This window comes from Mastacembelus armatus, chromosome 19 (genome assembly GCF_900324485.2).
Source record: "Mastacembelus armatus chromosome 19, fMasArm1.2, whole genome shotgun sequence".
Taxonomy (NCBI): domain Eukaryota; kingdom Metazoa; phylum Chordata; class Actinopteri; order Synbranchiformes; family Mastacembelidae; genus Mastacembelus; species Mastacembelus armatus.
This window is the reverse complement of record NC_046651.1, coordinates 11,114,278-11,130,441: the sequence shown is the minus strand read 5'-3', so window position 1 is coordinate 11,130,441 and position 16,164 is coordinate 11,114,278. Positions and strand designations below refer to the sequence as shown.

At 38.0% G+C, this 16,164-nt stretch overlaps 1 protein-coding gene across 3 annotated transcripts; it reads right to left on the bottom strand.

Moving 5' to 3' along the window:
• Nucleotides 1-83: 83 nt before the first annotated feature.
• On the bottom strand, nucleotides 84-11,702 carry slc4a1b (solute carrier family 4 member 1b (Diego blood group)). Of its 3 annotated transcripts, XM_026315736.1 has the most exons (22): nucleotides 11,563-11,702; nucleotides 11,398-11,446; nucleotides 10,332-10,413; nucleotides 9,848-9,891; nucleotides 9,611-9,729; nucleotides 7,967-8,013; nucleotides 7,065-7,245; nucleotides 6,527-6,662; nucleotides 5,788-5,860; nucleotides 5,215-5,257; nucleotides 4,935-5,119; nucleotides 4,127-4,337; nucleotides 3,784-3,987; nucleotides 3,545-3,693; nucleotides 3,181-3,375; nucleotides 2,822-3,070; nucleotides 2,596-2,685; nucleotides 2,322-2,488; nucleotides 1,975-2,216; nucleotides 1,682-1,851; nucleotides 1,279-1,452; nucleotides 84-1,130 (listed from the first exon to the last, which is right to left on the bottom strand). In XM_026315736.1, the coding sequence occupies exons 3-22, from the start codon at nucleotides 10,356-10,358 to the stop codon at nucleotides 1,050-1,052; spliced, it is 2,787 nt and encodes a 928-aa protein (XP_026171521.1). In that variant the 5' UTR covers nucleotides 10,359-10,413; nucleotides 11,398-11,446; nucleotides 11,563-11,702; the 3' UTR covers nucleotides 84-1,049. The 3 variants fall into 3 exon arrangements, with proteins under 3 accessions (XP_026171521.1, XP_026171520.1, XP_026171522.1); XM_026315735.1 differs by lacking the exon at nucleotides 11,398-11,446 and having other exon boundaries at nucleotides 11,563-11,697; XM_026315737.1 differs by lacking the exons at nucleotides 9,611-9,729; nucleotides 9,848-9,891; nucleotides 10,332-10,413; nucleotides 11,398-11,446; nucleotides 11,563-11,702 and adding an exon at nucleotides 9,231-9,295.
• Between the last annotated feature and the right edge of the window lie 4,462 nt (nucleotides 11,703-16,164).

The window sequence follows — 16,164 nt, the reverse complement described above, 5'->3', positions numbered from 1 at the left end:
ACACAATTTTGAATTACTGTAAAAAATACCAATCCCTGCTTCTTTCTATTACACATTTCCAGAATAATCAGAACAGGACAGGATTTGAAAATGAATATTTAATGTGATTAGTTTCTTTCAGATTTATGATGGATTATACTGCAGGCTACAATACATATGTGTAGGCTACATGTAAAATTTAGATTTGCCTTGTCAAAATGACAATTAGTGTTTTCAATGTTAAAAAGAATAGGATCAGATCATCTCATTGCCATGGCTTTCTCCAATCCTACCATATGTTAACCACATCCAAAGAACTGTATGTGATGGGTCTTTTTGGAGGTAGTTTTTATTATATATGGAGAGCACATGCGTAGACAGCAGTATAACACACAATATAAGCTTTATTATTTTATTTCAGTCTGTACTATCAGGCACTGATATTGTCCTATAGCTCTCCAGTGTTGTCAGGTTGATAATAAAATACCAACACTTTGCTCGTGTCATTGTTTATACTGTCCTATAAATATATTACAATATAATTCAGAGTTTGGATTTCACTCCAATTAAGCATGTGAATACAACAATACAGTCTCTTACGCCAAAGGTGACATGACAAAAACAACATGTTTTGGTTTTTAACACTATAATATTTTATGGAGTGTTTCCATGATTGAAGCATTTTTATTTTATGTGTGAATGTCTCTTCTAAATGCTTTAAAAAGCATTAGTATTTTTTTTATTTCAGTGTTATTCATTAAAAACTGGTCAGTGCTATATGACTATTTCCTGCTTTAGCTGTCTGTAAGGCACAAACTGTTAGAAACAACTCCATGGAAATAATTTACCTGAGTGACAGTTAACTCTTCAGTAATGTTCAGGTTTTTGTACAAGATATTAATGTCATCCATACTGACATGATAAATATATAATTTACATCTGCATTTTCACAAAAAATAGTCAAAATAATGTTTTGTGCACAAAGGTAGATAAAACACCAAATTGATCCATATAAAATAAATATCTTTTTGTTAAAATAAAAGATTGAAGGCAGCAGTCATGGAAGACGTCTACAATGGCATTTGAGATTCACAGTATACATCCTGCCCCGGCTCCTCCTCAAATGTCACTTTTGCATCATCAGCGTCCAACTAAAACACAACAGACACAGAGAAGTAAGGACATTAGGTTACATATAACAGAGAGAAGGTATCACACACACATATTACAAACAACCTTTCAGGCTCAGGTATATTCCTAAGGCTACTGTTAAAGTTTGACATCCAAGAGACCACTTACACATTTCATTTCCAGCTCTGTGAAGAGCCGCCCAGTCATAAACATACGTAGAGGAATGGTGAGGATAAGAATGAATGGAAGTGCAAGAGATATTGGACTGGACTTCACAATCCAGAGAAGTGCAAGACACACCATCTGGATGGCTGTGAACAAGTGCATTCGTCCTGTGCTCACCTGTGTCCAAAATATACAAACAGGTCAAACATAACTGCACATGTGTTTCTAGGGATGGAAAAGGCTGTTTGATTGAGTTTTATTAAAAGAATATAATGATATTCTGACATGACAATGAAATTAAAATGACAAGACGTATCTGATGCTCGCAAAACCACAGCTTTAAACCCTCTAATCCTGTTAATGTTAGCACCATGCAGTTGTTTTTATTTAATCATAGAGGTCTCACTCTGGTAGCGTAGGGTTCATCAGGGTGGTATTTCTTAGGGATGAACAGAAGCAGGGTACGATCCCACAGCTGGATGCCATTTAGTGAAGTGACTCCCATGTAGAGGAAGATTCCAAACAAGGCTGACATGGGAATCATCTTTAGAATAGGCTCCATCAGAATTGACAAACCTTGATGCGAATACACATTCAGATAAAGGATAGTGTAAGAAAACTCAAAGCAGACACACTGGCATGAAGGTGTAATGAAATACAGTGAAATACAGAAAGTACAGGTGATTAAACAGCACCTACCAACCAGCAATGCCACCAATATACCACTGACCCTCTGCTCCAACACCTTCTCGATCACAGGTTTGGGTCCTTTGCTCATGACGGTGAGGGCATTAGCATGTGTAACAGAACGTACCGTGGCAGCACTGAGCCATGGCACACCAAAGAATGCACTCAGCCCTCCCATACTGACTAAAACCAGCAGGTCAAAGTGGAACCCAGAGCCCTTGACCATCTTCCTCTCAGGTTTACTCACAATCAGCCTGTTGGCAGATACAACATTTTAACCAAACTTTGGTAAGAGGCAGAAAATATCTTTTCTTTACATTGATTTCAGTTAGAGATTTTGCTGTGATACAATAACTCACGTTGTGATCTGAGATTCCAAAAAGATGAGAATGAAGACGAGCACGGCCGGGATACAGCATGCAAACATCACCCATACAGGGAAACTCTGGTGCTCTCCAATGGGGTTGATTAACCAGCCTCTTTTGGCTGGGTTGGACACCATCAGACCTTTGGGAACCACTAGTTTCTGGAAGGACAATTCAAGATTTTAATTAAAAATATTCACACAGATTTTAAATAAAACTTGCACAAAAAGTTGCAATTAGCAGACAAACAAGGTTTTAAAGGGCCAACCTGTGTGTAAGTATCCTCAATGTTGTAGTCCACAACAATCATGAGGAAAATGGCAATAGGCACACCAAAGTCACCAATCAAACGTCTGACCTGACACAGACACATCAGAAATCCATAAAATCAATGATTATAGAGCTTTAAATTTATTTCAGCAGTTGTTGAGCACAGTGTTGACAGAAAAGCTGTAGGAAAATAAACTACACAAAACTATGAAATATATAATCACCTTTCCAGGAAGAAAGGTCCCATTCTTGAACTGGCGTAGGAAGAATGCAATAAAGAAACAGCCAAACATGAGGCACATAGAGAGCAGGGCTGTGTTGGGGTAAGGTGGTTTTATAGTGTTGATAACAACACTTGTGTTCCCAGTAGCATTGTCATAAATGACAGTCTCCTCCACCTTTGTGAGCCAGGGATCTTCTAGAGTTGCATTCAGATGATCATAATTCAGAATGAGTGGATGTTCCCTAAAAATCTAAAAGAGAAGTCAGGGGAGTGTAGCTTAAAAAGAGTTTGAGCTGATCATATAAATAGCACTGTAATCACAGAAATCTAAATAAGATGACATGAATGAAGATGGTTTACCCTCCACAGCTTGGCAAAGGTTTCATAGATGAAGATGAGGGAGATGAGGATGGAGAATATTTCCTGGGTGAAGCGTGAGATGAAACGCACCAGGAAGCTGCCTTCAAACGCCACGATAATCACAACAATGATGACGAGCCAGATCCCGACCCACACTCTCCCAACAATATACTCAATATCCTGGGACTTGCAGAACTGAATGAATCACAACGGGGGATGAGTTGAACTCCAAACCGTAAATTAATAAAAAAAATTAAAGATGTCACAAAAATTCACTTTAGTGTGGTCTTATGGATCCGCACAGATTAGAAAAAAAATCCTAGAGGTCACCTAGATGTGGTTATGAGTCAGTGATATCACTTACAGCAAAGAAGGCCTCCTCAAACACTAAAAGAGGACCAGAGAAACCAATGACCAAGATGGGCTGGGCAGCAACAAAGCAGAAGATGATCCCCTGGATGCTGGTAGAGATGAGAAGCTCTGGAACACCCATCATGTTGTCCACTTTATCAGCTGGAGCAACAAAGATGACAACAAAGTGTTATTACAGGATCTATTGTATATGACCGAAATGGCATGTGTCATATCAATATATGGAAGCACCCAGTAGTCCTCCAAAGGTGATGGCAGGAGACAGGGCTGCGAAGTAGATGAAGATGACAGCAGCAAGGGCTTGGGCATTGAGAGCATCTGTGATGTCACTCTTATAGTACTGGTAGCGTCTCTTAATGTCTCGAATCATCCCGCCAAACGGTCGACCAGTACGGGACAGGGGGTCTTCAGGTGGTGGCCCAGAAGCAATGGAAACTGTAGAAAAACAATATCCGATCTCTTGTGAATACTAAAATTGACAATAGGAAACTGTTTTTATTTGTTTATTTGTGGTTACTGTATAAAATCAAAAGTTAAACATGATGAGTTATGAGTGGGCCCTGATAAGACGCACCCCTGCGGGGTCTAGAGTCCCGACGGAGGGTGAGATCAGGCGACCGGAATCTCTCCTCCAGTAGTTTCTTCTGGAAGCCGATGATGGAGCTGAGCATCGCTTCGTTATGGATCTCTGTAGGTGGGATGACAATGCTGCAGTCCATGAAATCGGACACAGCACCCAGTAGTTCTTGGGTGCTCTTTGCCTGCAACGCTGCCTGACTGAAAAGCTATGATAAAGAAGGTCAGAGAGCATTTTTAAACATTTCACATCTAATCATATCAGTAACTTTGGTATAAATACTTGAATGTGTTTCTTAGTTCTGAACACTTCTTTTTTCTGCACAGTTCTCATTCATTGGTGTTTTACAGTACGCAACAATAAAACTTAGAAATACTGTGAAAGCAGCATCTGAACAATATAAACTATGGGATTATGCTTATCATAGTCTTGTAGTGCATAAATCTTGGACTCAACAGTGATATCAAATTTAATTCCTAGTTTTCTATAGTAATGTGGGTTAGTGGAATTCAAAGCTTCTCAGATTTGGTCTGAAGCACTGAGGACTTTAGACTTGACTGCACTCAAAATCTGAAAAGGAATTAGTACACAGCTCTAACACCTCAACATGGAAATGAAAAACAGTAATGCATTGCTACTGGATTACTGTCACTAGATTGGCCTTTTTAAAAAAACATTATAGTGACATAGACTGTCCTGTGATGTTTTTAAAAGCCAAATTATCTTTTAATTAATTGGTGTTCTGTTAGTATGTCAATAGTAGAATAGTAATAGTAGAATTAGTCGAAAGTGTTAGGTTACTCACTTTATCAGCCATTAATGCTGCCATAGCACGGCCAGTTTCATGGTAGTCGATGTCAGACTTGCTGGGGCCAACCAGAACGAAGATGAAGCGCACAGGCACTGGGGCCTCCAAGGCTGAGTCAAGGACCACGGCTTCCTTCAGACGCACAAATACGGTTGTTGGCTTCTCCAGAAAGTCCAAGGCTCCTGGTCCAAATCAAATGTGCATGCAGACTCTCAAAAACACATACTATATCCACAGTCTCCAGATCCTAAATGTAAAAATGCAAACAGTGGCTTACCTACTAGAACCATGGAGGCCTCAACCTGGTCAGCTTCATCTCTCTACAGAAACAGCATTAACAGACTTGTGAGTAAACCTTAGACTTTCCTATCCCCATCAAAATCAACATATTGCAAATGAGTGCCTTTTTAAAGCAGAATTTGCTTTGATGATCTGTGCTACTTTTAAAATTATGTCAATTAGACATTTAGCTCATCTATTTAAATGTATTTGTATTTTTGTACTTTTCTTCCAGGGAAGAAACTTTACATTCAAGTAATTACTTATAATAATAGTAATTACTTATAATTGCATAATGTTTGTAATTGCAATAACTACAAACATGTCAAAACATGTCTTGCATCCTTAAAAATACAATATGATCCACTAATCATATACAGTAAATATAACTGTATGTCTGCAATGGTAAAAAGAATAAAATATTTGAATGTATGTATTAAAAAAAATCCATAAAAAGTCTTTTACACTTCTAAATGACTTTCCATACCTTTGTCTCACCACTATCATATCACAGTAATATTAGTAATCCAGTAGATTGCATTCATATGGAGGATCATGTCCCTAAACTTACTCTGTCCTTGACTGAAAACTTGTGCAATTCTGCTCCATCAGTCAGCACTTGTCGCTCTGGGTCATCTGCTTGTCTAGAGGGAGAAAACCACATGCTTTTATACCAGAGTAAAGAGTGAACAATTTCAATGAGAAGAAAAACCATTTTCCTGTACATGTGCATACACTCACCTGGCTGAGCAAACATTTAATAAAATACATCATAGACCATGATGAGTTTTCATATTTGACTCACACGAGACTTAAGTGTAATGTTTTTGAAAATGGTCTCATTAATTTTACAATAACCTGATGAAAATCAACAATAAAATTATTAAAATGAATATCTGTTGTGTCAGGTTGTGGTAATTGAGATCATATTTATGGTAATTTACAAAACCTAAAAATACATTTAGTTTTAGTTGAAATTTTGGGAAATACACTTATTTTCTCTCTTACCAAGCATTATATGAGAAGATACATAATAAAGATACATTTTAGAGTGATGTGATTGTTTCAGCTACCAGTTAGCTACAGCACACACTGGTCACTTTTAATACTCAAGCAGAACACACAGCATGGTTTGGTGGTCAGAGACAGTGTTTAATAATTACAGGTTTGATCCCCACTATAGCTATGTGCTCTGTTCAGCTTTCTCCGTGCAAAATACTGAACTATTCCCCTCTCAATTGCAGTTTTGGATAACAACAGTGTAGGTCATTTATGTTTGAGTCACTGCTGGGTGATGTCTTGGAGGGTACCTGCGGTTCTGGAGCAGAGATTTCAGTACTCCGTCTTGATCTCCAGGCCTGATTTCCTTCTTGTTAACCATCTCCTTTACCACCTTTTCGGCAATGCTGGACAGGGTTTTCTCTTCACAGTCAAAAATGATCACACCTTCATAAAAGGATGTATGTTTGAACAGCTTATTCAGAGGCATAACAGTGGAGAGAAGTGTGTTTGTGGTTTAAGGGGAAATCCGGACAAAATGTGAGCTAGAAAAAAGTGATGAGACTTGCTGTATTTTGGGGTTAATCTTCAACTTTCCCATGTTTAAACTTTAAAGAAATGCAGGGCAGGCAAGCAAGCACTGTTTTTATCTCAGCATTTACGACATACTCTAAAAAAATGATTACGCATTAGTGCAGTAGTGAAGTACTCGGATATCTTACTACTTACTACTGTTATGTAAGTATAAGTTATTCATTCAAGATTCTACCTAAAGTACCTCTAAAATCTATTTAAGTACAGTAAAAAGTAACTCATATTTCTGTTTTATCTTTTTATGTATTGACTGACCTGTGTTCATGGTGCGTCTGAGCTGGATGAGACTCTTGAAGGTGAGATAGGAGATCTGTGAGGAAGCCCATACCCCAGCCTGAGGGTCAAAGCTCTCCTCATAGCCGGCCCATCGGCCCGTCTCCTGCCAGTAACTCTGCTGCTTCTGGTCCTTCATTAGCTCCCTCATCTCCACGTACCTCTGAAGGCACAGAGACACAAAGGTGAAGACCAGCTGATAACAGACATCAAAGACAACAAAGTCAAAATGGCCTTTAAAGTATAATGGGCTGGTTAAAACACGTAAAACTTTTTTGGTACGTTTTGTAGTGTGGCTCACCTGAAATGCTTGTTTTCTCTTACTGTTTACATGACTATTTACATGTTACAATTATTTTATTATTTGGGGTATTTAGACTAATCTTTTATTAAGAATAACTTGCACTGAGACCTTATGAAAAAAAATAAAGCTCAAAAATTGTAGTCTTCTGGTAGTACTGAATGTCACGTAATGATTTCCTACATTTCCCAGAATGACATTTTTTTTTAGCTTTGCCTTATGGTCGCCCGTCAGAGCAATCTTGTTCATGCTTCTGTACATTACAAAAACACTACTGATATTTTGGGTGTTGTTTTGCACTGGAGTATCACATAAAAGCTATTGTTGTTTCTGTCATCGTCTTGGTGGTAGCAGTGTGGTTATGGATCATGCTAATGTACAACAGTGATGTCCGGGAGTGTCTATACGGTAAACATGGTGGTTGACCTACATCATCAACAAGCAGGGTCCACGCTCTGGGCCTCTGTTAAGTTTCCGATGTGGACATAAGTGACGGCATGCCCTGGACATGTTTGGACTATCAATACATGTCATGTGTCTGGAGTTGGGATATATCGTGTCTTTGTGTGTGTGTCTCTCTTACCTGAGACTCTGCACTGGGGTCGGCGCTGGTGTTGATGTTTCCAGCAGCTGAGAGAGACACAATGAACCCAATTAAAAGCCATTTTGTGTTGAGAAAGACATTGGAAAGACATTTTCCAATAACACAGTGAATAATTTTAACTCAGAATATATTCCCCACTTTATCCTTGATTTGACTTTCATAAACACTTGAATAAAAGGTTGAATGAAATTTATGTTTGGGTGGATTTTGGCAATCCAAAAATAATTAGTCCTTTCTGAAATTTGATTGTTTAAAGCTTTTCTAGAAACTACTAAAGAATGAATAGAAAGAATAAGTACATTCATGTTTAAATCTGCAGTGAAGATATAAATTGTATGGGATATTTGGATTCAGACTGCAATTGGTAGATGAAATTCAGTCTTATGTCAGATACCAGTGCCCATTTTATCTCTTTTTGGACCTGACGGGACCGGAGCGCTTAAGTTGTCTATGATAACAGAAAGATTTATTTCCAAAACACAGCTAAGAAAAGGTATGGAAGATTCAGATAAGACTGACTAGTCTAATCTTTCTATAATCCACATATGTGAACGTGTGTGTATGTTTGTGTGTGCATAATATGCATGTTTTTGCTTAAGCGAGGACACACAGTCTCTGAAAGTCTGTTAATGTGTTGCACATTCATGTCACCATAGGTGGATGGATGGATATGAATAAAGTTAAATAACTTTACTATTTTTTTTTTTTGCAGCTATATGAATGCATGTGACATACATACAGATTAAGACATTTATTCAGGAGACATTTCAAAAATGTTTGCCATTGTGCATGTATGATGATTTTTATACATTTTCACTGCTGAAGTGAAAATGTATAAGGGTTTGCAAAATTTCTTCTGCAAACCCTGATTCTTTTCATGCTGCATAATTTGTGGGTTTTTTTTTTCATGGAAACACCAGTCTGAAAATTTTTTAAGTTCTCCTGATGTTGCAGAATTAAATCTGAGCAACACACTTCAACACTCACTATGGTAAATCAAACAGGCAATTATTTCTGGATGTTACTTTGTAATAAACGGTTTGAATAGTGTTGGGCTTTGACAGAAAATTTAGCATTAAGGTATGAAAATCATCCTACTGCAAAGGTGACCATAAGACAACACTAATTCTCCACTTTCCAAGAAGTGCTCCGTTCCCATATTTTTCATGCTACAAAATTACAGCTTTACTTGTATTATGGCACAAATACTGTTCTTAAGTGTAGCAGAAAAGGTGACACTTACCTCCTGCATGCAGTCGCCAAAAACCAGCAGCAGTGACAAGTGACTGACCCCAGAATGGCAAAAAAGCGTGACTTTATAAACACCACCTTTAAAGCGGCCTCCGTGTTTGTGTGGGTGCATGCTCCATGATAATGGGTGGGACTAATACATGCATCCACACACACACATACATGGACCCGTGAATTCTAATTCTCTTCGAAACACACATCCAACAGAGCAATGTGTTCTCACCCATAATATTGATAGTAAATACAACAGCTTGGTATGTTCAGAAAACCAGTCACACTGTGTCATTATCCAACCAGCATCTTATCATATTTGATGTCTGTGTTTGGAGGACAACAGAAGCTTGGATTATAGGGTTAAGGCTGCCCGCTCACCTTCAGCATCACTGGGGTAAAGATTGAAACTTTGTTTGAAGTCGACTTTCATGTTCTTTTTTTCCTCTCCCTTCATGATGGTCAACCTCTCATATCTGTCCACTGCCTGAAATTGAGGCCTGCAACAGCACAAGACAGATGGGGCTAATTTTTCAAATGTTTTTTAAATGTAACACTGGTAACATTTAAGGTAAGAGTTTGGTGGTGATGGAAAAAAGTAGAGCTGAGGTGGCTTACCCTTCGACAGGGATATAAACTGAGACCTCCTCTTCATTCTTGGTCTGTTTAATTGAAAAACAAAACACATAGAACATTTAATCATGTGTTTTACTCTATGATGACATCTATCTGTTTCATTCATTAATGGGATATTACACCAATTTAGTCCTGCACTTTCATAAAGTTAGAGGGCTCATGAGATGTAGATGTAACACAAAATGATGAAAATAAAAGCAGCTAAAGCTAAGATATTTCAGCTTTTAGTCCTTATGGTGGATGAACTTCTAAAGATGCTTGATCCCACTTTACCCATAATGCATCCACAATGGCTTAAACTGAGTTGGAGTGGTATATTTCTTTTTCCAATATCACATAAATACGCATGTGTATACAAACAAAACTAATCACACTATAGATATAGATTAGAAAACTTAATATTATCTCTTTATGGTCTTTGATGTCCTTAATCCACGTGTTCCTGTGTGTGCATGTTTTCACTTACAGTCTGGAGAACCTGCTCAGAGGCCATTGTATCCAAACCCTTTCACTGTATCTCCTGTTAAGTCAGCAGTAATGTCAATTACCTGTAACACATAATGCCATGTCATTCATCCCTAAAAAGTCAACAAAGGGTGTCATAGATGACAGAGTTACACTGTGTCTTTTCTATGTTAACTAATCACAAAGACTCAAACTGTCTAGTTAAATACACCATTTTCCATGTGCTGTTGCAGTAACAATACGGTATGTTGCCTCTGTTGAAGATTTTGCATGCATGCTGTATACATGCATTTATACATGTTGCTGCAAATAACTGTACACATATATTCATGCACATGACACAAAATTACACAAGATCACATCAACACATTTGCATAATGGATCTTGGTGAAGTGGTTGTTAGTTTCAATGTCAGCATTGCTATTCAGTAAATGATATTCTGGAGCGATTTCTAACCATATGTTAGGTGGACTAATGTGCATTATTAATAAGTAAAAATATTTCAAATTTGTAGTCAGTAACTCTTTTTGCTGAGAAATTATTTAACTGTAACTGTAACATTTACTTGCTAGATTTTTAGAAGCATGCCACCAGATACACTCTGACAGATTCAATGACCTCTGTGTGAATATTCAAAACTTTGTATGAATGGGAATTTACTACAAAATGGAATAAAGACAAATGATAGCAATCCAATAAAATGATTAAACAAGTCAGGTGCACTGGAAGAGATCTGACACTGATTTGAACTGGAGATGCTATAACTGACACTGTGGCATGTTTTTTTTTTTTTCTTTTTCTAGGCCTTGTGAATATGCCAAAGTGCCAGCTTTCATTTCCACTAGAGGCTTAAAGAGATAAAGAGATGTTAACATATATAATTATATTTATATGATTGAGTCCTGGTAGGCTAATTTATATATTTCAAGTGTTGACATTTGTCGTATACATATAAGGTACATTATGGTTTGTATGCTTTAAAATGTGGTGTCCACACTCAGATACATACAGAGACAATTATCTTAGTTCTAACAGAAAAATACAAGGTGATAGCTTGCCAAACTTACCATGTGTTCATGTTACTATATTAAAAGGTCTGGCAGCACACAGGTGTTTCTATTAGTTCACAGATGACAGATCACAGATGATAACTCTACCCAAATGCAGACAGTTGATTCAACAGAAAGGGTTAAAAAAGATTTTTTTTTTTACTATGTTAAGATCAGCCTTACAGTTGGTCACAGGCAGACAGGCAGGGACCAGGCGCACAACTCCAAACCTCAGCAGACGCGCAGGACATCAGCAACATGTAGCCAAAGGAAGAATCGGGTAGGAGGCAGGCAGGAGTGGCTGGCAGCCAGGCAACAATCTGTCAAAAGGCATCTGGACAACCGCTCTTCACTGTATATATACTGAGGACCTGAGGAGTCAAGGAGCAGCTGTGCAGGTAGGAGGCCGATGACAAGAGTTGTCAGGTGACCAGTGAAAGAAGGAAATCTACTGAGGGTGCCCAGTGGGCAGGTGAGGACATCAAGAAATCATAGGTTTTGCTCTTGTTGATTAAATTTTCATTTTGCAAAGGTATGAGCCAAATACAGATATAGCTTTTATAGAACACAAGTTACTAGTACTAATGTCTTTGTAACTAGTTTGCTATTAGTGAGCAGAACAGGAGTCTTTACCTCAGCAGGGGGCAGTGTTGTGTTAGTCATGGCGATTAAGTGGGGAAATCTATGAGCATATTGTATCTGTAATTACCACAGTTAATGCAGACATTTTAAAAACCTCAAATTACCAATTCTTCTTAAAAAAACAAATTTGTTTTACTTCTTTAGACAAACATTTCTGCATGGACGAGCTGAGGTGTTACTGTGAGAGGAATTATGACATACCTTTGGAAGATGTTAATGGTCCTTTTAAGGTATGCTCCATTACTCCATTTTTTTATTTCCTTGAACACCAACTTTCCTCGCAAACCAGTGACCAGTTTAAACTCTTCAGGGCATTTTGTGTAAACTGGACACAAGTTCATCACTTAACAAACTTATCATCCTGAAACAACAACAACAACAAAAAAAAACAACAACACACATTTCTGAGAAAAGCCTCTACCAGAAACAGAGCTATAACTACAGTGGAACATTAGACCAGAATGTCTATTTACTGCAGTACACTACAGAGTTCACTGGTCAAGAGAGAAATTTTAAACACATTTGGATAAACAACAGTTTCAAGAAATGCCTTAAACCAGGTTACTAAGAAAAAAAAAAGATGTTTAAAAATGAAGCTAGTGATCATTATAACTGTTGATCATGTCATGTTTCAGATACACAGACAACAGGTTGATCTAATTTGTACAAGACTTTTATTGAACAAGGTTAGAATAACAGAACAAAGGAGTCAGAGGCAGGGGACTGGGTTCTCTGTGGGGAGTGGTGACAGCTAACTGGTCAAGCTGAGATAGATGGGCAGAAGCCTAGATGCAGGCTGGGTGGAGGATTGGCCAGTGCATGGAAGTTCAGGGCGGAGACAGGATTGAGAACCGATACTGTGTCTTCTAGGTAGAGCAGAGGGGAAACAGACCAGACAAGACCGACAGGACAAGACACCCGTGTCCAATGACAGATAATAGTTAAAGCCAGGCAAACAAATATGCAGAGACAGAAAGGGAGCATGCTGGAATTTGGTCAGAGACAGGTAGGTGAAGACTGAAGTGTGCAGGACAGATCAGGCAGAGTTACTAATGATGAGCTGACTAGAGACCTGGTCAGAGACAAGCTAGCTCATGTTCAGACAGGTCTGGAGGCTGTAAAGCTCAAAGCAACAGCAAGAGACAACCTAGCAGTGAGGGGATGGAGATTCAGGTTTATAGCAGAGAAGGGGAAGTCAACAAGACACAGGTGAAACTATTCAAGGGACAATAGTAACTGGATAAAAGCAGACACCATAACTGAGGAACCAAGGTACAGGAAGTATTACAAAATAAAAGCATGGGGCAGAAAGTGGACTGGACTCATTACACATCTCTATAAATAATAGTTTTGCAGCTTCACTGGGTCAGCTTTTACAGTCATATAGTTGATCTATTACATTGATAACTAAACTCAGATTTCTATTGTTTGTGCACATTTATTAGCCTATATTTGCTATCAACCATATCTGTGTTGCTGAATGCATAATGGGCTGCATTCACAGTCAACAGCCTGAGGCTCATTTTACCCTAAATCTCATCAATACAAATGCCTGTTCACCACCAAAAAAGGTCCCTTTATTGTCTGCTTGTTTTAGTATATCACCAGAGAATCACATAAGTTTAAAATACTTTTATTATTGATCCAGGCAAAAATGTTTTAAAGTAACATACACATGGATTTTATGCTGCACTGAGTCAAGAGACATTAACATATATGCAGGGAGGATTTCCATACCATTGCACTCCTGTTAGCGCTGTCTCTGGGTTCAGTAACAACAGCTTTCAGAGAACAAACCTTTGGTGAAGGAAACCTTAAGAGTATTTTTACCTGTTGTAGACAGCGAAGATGGGGGAGAAACAGCTCAGACAAACATATTTGCTCTTATTGTGTCACCAGTGATTCTTTAGCATACTCTAACTTTAAATCAAGCATATTAAAATGTGTCAAAGTATTTATTTTTTTCAATGAGACCTGGCTGTTTGTGAAGAGAAAATGGAGGGGTTGATGTGTAGAAAAGCAAGAGAAAAAAGGATCAGACAGATCAGATCAATAAAGTGCAGATGAAGGATTCCCACGGGAAGAAGCAGAGTTTGCTGCCATCTGGCCAGACTGAGGTTCACTTTGGCATCGTACAAAATGTGTCCAATTATTTCAGCCCTACAGCAGATACACAGCTGAATTAAGGTTATCTGCTCTGGATCAACAAACCAAACCTTTATTGTATATAATGATGGCAGTTTGTGAACTTATTTCTTTTACATATGTTGTTGTTTTTCATATACAGTATACTACATAACATCAGTGGGCCACTGGCACTGCAGTTCTCTAAAGGTTTTCTCTGTACACGATACTGCTCTCATGTCAGTTATTGGTGAGTGCTCTCAGAGTAATTTAAGGGCTTCCTTGGCTCGTCATATGATGCCTCTCCATCTATTACAGTACATTAGAAGGAAAGCACACAAGGAGACTGTAGATCACATAGCCAGTGCTGTTTGTGCTCCTCTGTTACTGCTGATGAAGGAGTGACAGGTGGTCTCATCCCATCTCAATTCTGGTAAAAAGAAGAAAGAAATAGTGTTCAAATGTAGATTTAAACACATTTGTGTAAAAGGATATTATCATAAAGCATAGACATGGCACACATGCACAAACATGCAAAGCCTACCAGGGCTCAAACAATGCAGACAAGCTAACACACACGCACACATCAGATTTATCTGCACCTGGAACAAAATCCTTTTCTCGGAACCTGAGATGGGACAGTGACCGTCTCATGGACCACCCATCCTCTGTCCACTCACTGATGACAGATGGTCTGTGTTTGTGTGTGTCCATGTGCATGCAGCTGTGTGCATGTGACAAAAGTTTTATTTTCACATTAGCATGTTATAAAAATGCATGTCTACATGATCTCCCTTCTGTCTCACTCTTCAAATGAACTAGTCTTTGTTCAAAAAATAACACAAACTCTGGAACATTGCTTGGTTGCCTGTTTCAGTTCCCTAACTGTCATTCTTATTTTAAAAAAACATTTTTGTCATATTTAAAGGGAAAGGAGTCTTAATCATTAGCTGTCTTACTGTGACAAGATGAGTCTACATTTCAGTGCTAATAGTCTTTATTATTTTTTGGCGAGTGTCCTGAGGCTACATTTTTTATATGAACTAAACTGGTTTGCAAATAATCTTTGATTTTTCGATTTTAAAGTATGTGTAAAATGTTTCTCTAATTGGAGATTGTATTATCAAACTGCATAAAATGACCATTCATATTATTATCGTCTGCTTAGTCTCCTACTGAAAGGGTTATAATATGATTAAACAAGTTATTTCATAGCCAGCAGAACAGACCAATCTGTATCCTTGTTTAAGTGGTTGTCAAGGTATTTTATTCAGTAGCTATTACTGCATGTATTCTTCATGCTGTCTCAGTATTAAAATGGACCATTTAAATGAGTGATTTCAGGAAGAATAATCAGTTATTCTCCTTAATGATTTACACAGGTTACATTGAAAATCAGATTAATTTACTTTGAAAAGGTGTTTCTTTCTTTCTCTCCCCCTGTGCATTCATGCATTATTTATTTGCCCATAGCAACCCAGCTTCCTCTCTCTCCTCCACATCCCCCACTGCCCTCAGTCCTTTTATGGTCTATATAAATCACTGTCCCATCAAGATGATACATTCCAGGTACAAATGCCATTGTTTTATCATAAAGATACAGGTATCAATGTGAATATACACATCAGTAGAAATTGCAATGCACAGGAAGAAAAAGCTGCCAGATGAGAAACTAGTTTAGCTAGTTACATTACAGCAGGTATTGTTGAAAGTGTCTGCTAAAATGTAATCTTTTCATCAAAACTAGGTGGTATTTGGACCTCGTATGATGACCATGATCAGCTACTGATTTACGTAGACCATAAAAGGACTGAGGGCAGTGGGAGGAGATGGCCATAAAAACAATAAATCCTGTTATTTTATATCTGACAAAAAAATGATACTCAACTATGCTCTTCTAAAAAGTTATAGGGATAATAAATGCAGGAGCTTTAATAGATTACCACCTCAGTAGTATCTCTTTATGGTATTATTATGAGCACCAACTAGTTCAGCATATCATGTGATTGGGCTGCCCCA